The sequence below is a fragment of the Strigops habroptila genome, chromosome 11, assembly GCF_004027225.2.
Source record: "Strigops habroptila isolate Jane chromosome 11, bStrHab1.2.pri, whole genome shotgun sequence".
Taxonomy (NCBI): Eukaryota; Metazoa; Chordata; class Aves; order Psittaciformes; family Psittacidae; genus Strigops; species Strigops habroptila.
In genome coordinates, this window is record NC_046360.1 from 26493925 (window position 1) to 26503408 (window position 9484).

At 48.3% G+C, this 9484-nt stretch overlaps 1 protein-coding gene across 2 annotated transcripts in view; it reads right to left on the reverse strand.

Moving 5' to 3' along the window:
* Window positions 1-7068, reverse strand: part of LMCD1 (LIM and cysteine rich domains 1) — a 29645-nt gene extending 22577 nt beyond the window's left edge. Inside the window, exon 1 of one of the 2 annotated variants that reach the window (XM_030501851.1) lies at window positions 6971-7068. In XM_030501851.1, the coding sequence (XP_030357711.1) occupies window positions 6971-7009 (39 nt within the window). In that variant the 5' untranslated portion in view covers window positions 7010-7068. Of the gene's footprint in view, window positions 1-6852; window positions 6935-6970 lie in introns of those variants that run through there. The other variant, XM_030501852.1, reaches the window with a different exon arrangement.
* Window positions 7069-9484: the final 2416 nt, after the last annotated feature.

Sequence of the window (9484 nt, forward strand, 5' to 3'; positions counted from 1 at the left end):
TTTTCCACTTCTGCTGATGACCAAATATCCTCTTTGACAATACTTGATGCCCAGTGAGGTTCAGGTGTGCTCAGGAGCCAACTCCCAGTACTAGCACAGAAGAACACTGTCCAAAACATACCTTGGACCAGCAGAAGGGCAGGCAGGAGGGCTTACCTCGAGGGGGAGACTCCGAGCTGTGCTAGACAAACTTTACTGGATTTTAGAAGGGGCTCCTTGACAGCATCTGCAAGTGGAATAGTTTTGTGCAAGGGCAAACAACTACTCTTAATACACATGCTTGCTACTATAATTTTGACTGAGAACAGTGAAGGATTGTTTTTTCTTCTCATTTTCATAGACAGAAAACATCTATTGTAATCATGACCTGAAAGAAATTCATTTCCATGCCAGATTCTGAGCAAGCCATTATCCAAACTACAACACTCACAGAAAAAAAAAAAAAATCACTTACAAAAGACTGTCTTTCATCTCAAATTCTCCCCATAGGATGTAAGTCACCAGTGACTGAGTTGGTATCATCCAGAATACTGGAAGCACTTACTGATATTAAACTTTGCAGAGTGAGAAGTTTGTTGCCTTTTTAGCAACATAAAGACGAGGAAAAGGCACCAGTTTCTGAGAAAACTATTTCAATGGAGCTGCCAGATCTCAACCTACAGGATGACAGAGATACAACAGAACCAGAGCCTCTGCAAATAACTCACTCTTCCAAGAGCGCATAGTTGGCAGCATTCCTTTCTCCACTAACAATGTGTGAATTAATGATAAGAGAAGGGCAAACTGAAAAATAAGATGAATAGATTCTCCCACAAGCAAAACAGTGTTTCAGACACTTGGTCTTAATTATAAAACCAAGCCAAGCTGTGAGTAGGTGTATGGAATGGGAAGAACCCACCCAAATTTAATTAAACAGTAGTTGCGCTGAGTTCCAGAGTGCTCTGGTAAGTGTCTCATTGTAATCCCCAATTACCTTCACTTTGTCCTTCCCACCCCCAGCACTAGGAGAAGATGCTGAACTTCCACCAGGAATGGGGGTCTGTCAGTACGCTCACATGTTGCACTTCAGAACCTGCTTCTGTGAAGTTTCTGTATGACATGACTGATTTAGTTCTCCTACATACCTTCTCAGCTCTACTATTCACATTTCACAGCTGAGATCAAGACACAAGAGAGCTGAAGACATGCCAAGGGCACAAAGGCATTTCACAGCAGAGCAAAGGGCAGAAGCATGCTTGGACCACCCATCTCTCTCCTCCACCCCATCCTTCCTGCACTGCAGCCTCACTGTATCAGCTTCAGGGTTTCTATAGGGTCTGGTCACTATCATAAACCATTCCAAAATATCAAAAGGCCCACCCAGCTATACAAGAATGACAAAAAAAAATGGCTTGAGCATGAAGCACTTAATAGGGAAGGTATAGTAAATTACCAGCTCTGACAGCTACTGAGAAGTTCACACCAGCCTCTGGGGCCGTAAGTCTGTGTTTCCACTCTAAATGTCCAGATCCAGGACAGGTACTTTAAAAGCTAGGAGAAATACTGATCAGTTACTATATCCTGATGCTCTGGATTAAGACACATGACTGACAGGAGCCAGCTAGCTGCCCTTCTGCAGACTCCCTGCTGTAGCTGGCACTTGCAGATGCTCTTTAGTAGTCCAAACAGACTTGGCAGCACATGTGATGGGAACACAGGGGATACTTTCTTCCCCCCCTAAAGCTTTGTAATTTTGACAGAAGTTGCCTTCTTATAGAGAGGGAATAAAGTGAGGTGGTTCTGAGTGACACATTTCCAGGTCTTCAGAAAAATCAAATGAAGTTAATTTTATGGCTGCTGATGCCCTGAACCCTAGTGCAAACGCTGAAGGGCTATGCCACCTTAAATACTGCTAGGGGATAGGCAACCAGCCATAACACTTCTGGGCAAATTTGCTTCCCTATGTTCCTCTGATAAAACAGATTTTTCATCCTATGACAGGTCCCTTCCCATTGAAACACTATCTGGAATAATTTTCAAGGATTATGTAAAATAACAGAATTTATCCTGTTTTCTTAGTAGGTAAGGCAATAAACCTCCAACACTTAAAGCTTCCAACAGATATACACAACTGTGCGAGAAATTAATAATGATATTTGCACAGCAGGTTGTTTAAAACAGTCACCCAGCTGCTTTAATGCTTCAGTGTTTCTCTTAAATGCAGCTTTAACATTGCAGGCACAAGCAGAAGCTACTTTCCTAGAAGCATGTATTGTTGCTTGTCTGAAAGCTACAGCTAACAGCATCCACAATTAAGTACTAACAGAAAAACATCTTCCATCTTCCTTATTTTGTACTACTCAACCATCCCTTCCGTTTACCAAGTGTTTTTATTTGCACCATTTGACTATCAAGCAAGCCAGCCAGCGCACACTCCTGTCCACTACGAGCCTGTTTTAATTCACTGGGATCACCCAGCCCCTTGGGATGAGGAAGAGACAGCTTTCCTTCCCCTTGCCCCTCTGATCAATTCTAAAGAGCCATCAGAAGAGCCGTTCCTGAACAGGTTTGAGATACTGCATCTGGTGAGCTAAACATTAACAATTTACAATGCCTTATCTGCCAGCAATTAAGTGAAACCTACTATTTGTTTCAGTTGTATCAACTGCTTTTAATGCACTTTGCATTAACTCAGGAGCAGGGACACCAGCCTGCAGGGGAGTCCAAAGCCAACACACCCAGAAAGGAGAATGCGTCCCCACTGCAGAGGGAAGTAACAGCTCTGGAGCAGCTCAGAGGCTTTCAGTAACTGAAGTGATAGGAGTCAAAAGGTTCAGCGTAGGTGAGATGTTAAAAGTATGAGGAATCAGGCTGGTAACCAGCATCAGGAAACTTCTTCTGCTAAAAACTGCAAATAGCTGCCCTGAAATCTTTCCCTTTCTCTGAGCCCCATCTTTATATGGGGCATCAAGCTAGGACATCTTAATACCTCTTTTCCTGAACGCCTGAAATACAATATTTCCTTTGAAAATAATAAAAAGTTCTCAACCTAAACAAGTACTCCAGACAGTGCTCCCCTGCAGGACAAGAGGGATTTTGTAACTTGTAAATTGTATTTTATGGGGCTGAACTTAGCTCTGAGTCCAAGTCCCAAAATAAGCTCTTTAACCTATGTGCTGCTTTATGATTTCATATCTATAAATACTTGTTCAGTGCTAAGCAGGTTTCTTCATTAAGATAAACATCTGTTTCCCCACGACAGCTGCAGCAGCACTTCCTCCCTTGGGCTCCAACACAAGGGCATTGTTCTTGGGCAGGGTTTCAGTCCCACAGCACAGACCAGCTCCCAGAGGGCACACCGGGTGATACAGCCATCAGCCAGGTAAAACCCAGTACAGGGACCAAACCCTTTGTCCATCAAGATGAGGATTTGCAGGGAAGGCACCACCTTTTCATAATGAACCCCTGGGCTTCTGCTAGTGGAGACTATAACCAGAAATCATGAACATGAAAGAAGTCTACAAGGGATAAACAACATTCAGTGGTCTAACCACTAATTATGAGGTCCAACTTTCAACAGCAGAGGTGAAACTGCTTGTAGTGTTACTGACAGCATTTATACAAACAAGCACTAGCACATCTAAACAAATAACAAAATGGCTTTGCAGGCACTCGCTGTAGTTAACAGCGCTTGCTATCCTTATCACTGTGTGCCTGCATGGCTTAGAAGTGGTTTTGGACCGCTCACAAATGTGTCCTGCAGAAGGGCATAGCCCCCATTATTTGGGGCTACCTTTCCCCATGAAGCCAGCCATCTGCCCGAGGTCTCACCATGCCGAGGGGAAGTCACAGGTAGGGATTCAGGCCAAACACCCTGTACACCTTGATCAAGGACACAGTTTCTGAGAAGAAATGAGTGAAGAAGCTGAGTCTCCAATGTATTGCTCAAGTTTTTTAAAAAAGCTCTAAATTTTTGGATTCTAGAAAGGGTAAGTTCCTGATTTTAATAGTGTTCCCATTCACATCTGCAGATACATGCAGAGGAGTCTTCAAGTGCCCAGATACTTTGCTGATGGAGAAGGGAGGCTTCTGCCTCCCCCCACATCACCCAGACTCCTGCATGCACTGGGACCAATTTATCACACCAGCAGCAATGCCTTTTTCCTGTCCTACAGTCTGCTTCAGATATCTGCAAAAACCCATTGCTAAAGAACCGCAGAAAGAAAAAGTTAAAGAACCAAAATTTGTATTAACTGAGTAAACTTTATCTTGGCTTTGAGCAGTGTTTTTAGCTTAGTGGGTTATTTTCCTCTCCTGACAAAAATGGACTGAATTTAGTGAGAACAGTACACAAATCCCACTGCCTGCACGGTCCAGCTGAACCAGCTCCAGTAACACACGAAATGCCAGCCATCACGCTTTATCTTTGTTTCGCGTTTTAACTCTCCATTTAGAATTTAATCTAAACAACCCATTTGCCAAACAGAATGCTGGCCTGCTCATGCTGTTTTAATTTCCTCAGAAAGAATCCCATAATACGCTAGGCAAGACATCAACAATAATTAAACCCAACAGTGATTGAAAATCAAATTTTCAGGGCCTTGCAACAAGCCCTAATGAGTTCCAGACTTGCCTTCCCCAACTTGCTCAAACTGGTTGCACGGCACTGCCAAGCCAAATTAAAATCTGACAGCATTCCACCCCATGCCCAGAAAAAGTGCCCTTCTCATGATTCAGGAAATTAAACAGCCATCTACTGCAAAGACACCCATTTGTCTTTGGACATGCATTATTCAGACAATGATCCAGGGCCTCTATTTTTTCTTTTTTATTATATCATTCATATCCCTTTCGAAGGACAATCTAGCTGGGACTTTTCCTTTTTTACACTACCATGCTCAGTTCCAGCTCAGGTGACAGGAGACAGGCAGCTCAACAGAAGGATTATGTGGATAGAGGGCATCGCGCTCCCTCGCCCCACACTGCTAGCCCATGGGCAGATCTCACAACAGAACTACACCCTTCTCCTGCAGAGCATCTGTGCTGCACAGATTTAAGTGAAATTAAAGGTGACATCCTTGTCCTTTGCCCTTCCACCAAGGGGACCTAAGTATCCTACTGCATGTTTCACAAAGGCTCCAGTGGTTTCTGCATTCACAAGTCTCTCAGGGTGTGCTGTAAGCGCCTGATGCACCGCTGTGCAGCTTCACTGCTCCATCCCCTGCAGGTGATGCTCAAGAAGCTCCTGGCAGACAGGTCCAGTGCAGTGGCAGCTTTGCTGGGGTATAGTTAAGCTCCACAGCACAGATTTGCTCAGCCCTCCTTGCTACCCATGTCTAGCCCTGCTCTCTCACAAGGTACCCCCACCCTGGGGCTGCTGGCAGGGCTTTACCCTACTGCAACCCCCTAAACCCCATAAGCAGCACTCTGGGCAAGGCAGGAACTGGGCTGCTGTCTGACAAAACTAGACTGACCAGCACACAGTGGCAGTTGCCCATGAGAAAGGATCAGTTTTCACTCTTGCAGGATCGATCTCCACCCAGAGCCTCGTGAGAGCCTCCAAGGGGCATCCGAAGATGCCCTCCCCATAGAAGCTGCAGCAAACAGCACCCTATGGACATGCCCAAGGGTTGCCAGCCACAGGGACCCGCTGGCAGAGGACACATTGCTCAGTCTCTAGGGATGGCACACCAGATGAGATCTCCCCAGCTGGTCCTCACCAAGCAGGGACAGGGGAGATGGACAGAGCTGGGCACAGGAAGGAGGGAGGGAGGGAAGGAAGGAAGAAGGACCTCCTCAATCCCACATCACAGGACCAGGTATTTCAGGCAGGACACATGGAGAGCAGGAGCATGACAGCGTAGAGGCATTGCATAGCCCCAGCCACCCAGATTGCAGTACCAACAAGCCCTGCTGCCAGACACCAACATTTGCCCAGGACAGCCTACAAGGAGCATCCAGTTTTCCACGAAACTCCACAAGTAGTTTTTCTTTGGATCCAGCACTGGCACAGCTCAAACCTTAGAGGATAGAGGGAGCTACACCTCAACAGCAGATAGGCTGAGCTTCCCATCGTGACAGTCAGCGAGGGAACTCCCAAGACAGCATTGGCAAGAAACGTCTCAATAAGTTCCCAGCACATAATGCCATCCAGCACCAGGAAGGTCCCAGCAGAGCCACAGAGGCCAGTCCCAGAGCACGGTACATGGCACTACCGGGTCAGGGCCATCTGGCATCACAGATGGGATTACAACAATGTTGAAACCAAGAAGTGCTGACATTAGGTGTTTAACTCATCTCCTAATTATGCAGTGACAAAGGTACAGCAAGTAAGGTCACAGCAGCAGCTGCTCCCTGACAACCCATTCCACACAGATTTTTATTTAGCAATTAAAATCCCTCCCATTCAGACATGCCAAGGGGGCCTTTCAGTTATTCTGGTTCTTTTACTCATCAAAAGACACTGTGGCCAAGACCCAGGATCTCCCAGGGAAAGCAAGCCTCTGCCAGCCAGAGCATAAGGACCAAAGGCTTTCCAAAGGATCTAAAGGGAGACCAGCAAGTCCCTCCAAGGACACAGGCTCAGAAGACCAGTGGTCAGAGCCTCATACAAGTTAGTTTAGATAACAAACAGTTGCTTTCCCAGCAAGAGCTTTGTTGAAGTTGATTTCTGCTATAGCAAGAGAAACAAACCCAGACGCAGGGTGGCTGGACAGACCCAGAGATGGGTTTTATCCACTCCTCACCCCGGGCGTGCTTTGCCCGCTCCTCCTCGCCCATCGCCGCCGCTGGTACCGCACAGGAGATGACTGGAGACGGGGGATAAGGGGAGAAGCGGAGCAGGTGAAACCGGACAGCCCTGCCGCGCCTTACCCGAGCACGCAGCCGCCCCCCGGCACCGCGCCCCAACGAAGAGGAGGAAGGGGAAGGAGCACCCCTCGAGTCGCCCCGATCTGTCTATGGGTCTGATCGCCCACCAGCGCGGACCCACCTTCTGCACTGCGGGGCTCAGCTCCATCCCGCGCCGCATCCGCCGCTCGCCTTGGGCGTGCTGCCCGACCGCCGCCTTTCATTGGCGGCTGCGGCGGCCCCGAGCCGCCCTCAGCCAATCCGCTGCCGGCGACAAACTTTTCTGCCCAATGGCGTGCGGCGGGGCAGGGTGCGCTGACTAACGCGCGCAAGTGTGCGCGGCCGCTCCCCTCCGCGCCCCCTATCCCACAGCATAGCCTCCCCATTCCCCTCAACGCAGTGCCCCGGGCTTAATTAATAAAAAGAGAGCCAAGAGGAGAAAAAACAAAAGAAAAGTGTTTTTAAGCGGTTCCGCCCGAAGCGGCGGTGCCGGGAAGAGGTGGGGGGAGGGATGTGCGGAGGAGAGCGGATGGGGCCGGGGTCTGGGGATGCCCTGGCGGTGTGCGGGTCTGGCCGGGTACAGGGAGCTGGCATCTCTCAAGGCAAGTCACTTTTCGTGGCGGGGCTGGGGCTGTCCCTCTGTCCTGCCGTATTTCTGTCCTGCTGTCTCTCTGTCCCACCGTTCCAGGCTGTGACACCAAGCACAGTGAAATGGGTTTCCCGAATCAGACAGGAATATGCTGGGGCAGTTTATCACAGAAGACAGATTAGGAATGTTTTAGCAAAAGAAACTCTCCAAAACCATGTTCCTTATGTTATTTCAATATGCCCAGCGTTGAACGACGATCTATTATTGCTTTTAGGGGTTTTGTTTTTACATGAAACAACAAAGTCTTTTTTACAGCTTTCAACAGACATTCCTGCCTTGGCCAGGAGGCCCAGCACAAAGCCTCTTTGTGCAGGTGAGGGTGAGAGGGTGAGAGGGCTCTGTGTGCTCCAGCTCCCAGCTCTCTTCCCCAGTTCCTCCCTTTCTGCTGTCCCCTGCCGTTCTCCTTCCTCTTCATGCCTGAGTCCAGGAAAAACCCATGCTGAAAGAGCAGAACTCAGGATCCAGCTGCCTGCTTATGTTCTGTGATCAACACAGAGCTACCAGGAGCAGGAACACAACCAGAGCCCAGGACTGAACTGTCTGGTTACAACTGTAATTTGAAGAAACAAAAAGAAATCCTGAACTCTTGTTTTGATTTAATATCTCACATGTCAGTATGTTTTTCCAAGATTTCTTGCATACGTTCCTGCAGAGAAAGGAAACGGATATCCCAGGCTCCTTCTGTATTCATTTTCTGAGACAACTTCACAATTAATTACATCCCTTTCACTCATTGTCACTCGTGTGACCCTGGCAGGATTTACTAGCACTCACATTGCATTTTGTCCCCAGCACCTGGATATGCTTTTCCAAAATCACAGAGTCACAGACTGGTTTGGGTTGGAAGAGGGACCATAAGGATCATCTAGTCCCAACCCGCCTGCCACAGGCAGGGACAAAATGAAGGAATACAATTTACAGCAGTCTTGTGGAAAGGAAAATGAGTGAACGGCAGCAAAAGCTGGTACCTCACTGGAGGAGATGGGAACGCCATGCAGGTGCCTGCATTTCCTGTCTCATGCTCCAGCCACCCTCTGCCTTGCTTCCTACACCATTCCTCAGACTGCAGAAGAAGAAAAGGGCTTTCTGCTGCTTCCAGCCATGGGATGGGTTGTTTGGGTCCATCCAGAGAGGGGTAAACCTGCCTCAGGGGGAGCTGAGTCCCTGAATTCTCCAGGCCTGCCTCAAACCCACCCAGGACAGTGGCAGCACCATTCCACAGCTGGTGAGCATGGGGCTCTCCTCCACAGCCATGCACAGTGCTGGGTGCTTGCTCACTCTGGCACAGGACCGAGTGGTTTATGCCTCCCAGCATCCAGCCCAGGGCAAAGGGATTCACTCCGTTCAAGAGAAGCAATTGGGATGGAGCCGTGTAGGAGATACTGGCCTGACAGAGCGAGCAGGCCAAAGGCATGAGGGGCTGGCAACCCCCAGGAGTGGGAATGTGCCCTGACACACAGTGAGGATGTCTGTGGCTTTTTTAGAAGCATTTTAACATCCTTAAAAAATCTGGGTTAAAAAGCAAACGCAGAAAAGAAATTCTGGAGCGATAAATCCCTCTGGGGAGGGTGTTTGAACCTGACCTTCCAGAGGCATTTTGGGAGCGAGCAGAGGGAACAGCACCAGGGATATTATTTTTCAAACCCATGCCGCTTTTCAAACCTTGGCAGCCCCAGGAAACATTTGAAATGGCAATGAGGTGACATTATCTCCCTTTCCCAATGCACACAGCAACCTGGGAAATAGGCAAGAAGCTACAAAGGGATTTCTGGGAGCCACGAGGCACAGGGTGACAGGCCAGCACACCACAGGGAGTGCTGGCATTGCCCCGCTGCTGCGCAGCCCCAGCAAGAGCTGCTGCAGGTCCCCATCAGCTCCTGTCCTCATTCACAGCTCGGAGACACAGTCCGACCAGCATGGAGGCAAAGTGATCCGTTTGTGGGAGGCAAAATTGTGTTGTAGGGAGATATTACATGTCAAAGTGCTGGGTTTGGGGATTTTTTGTTT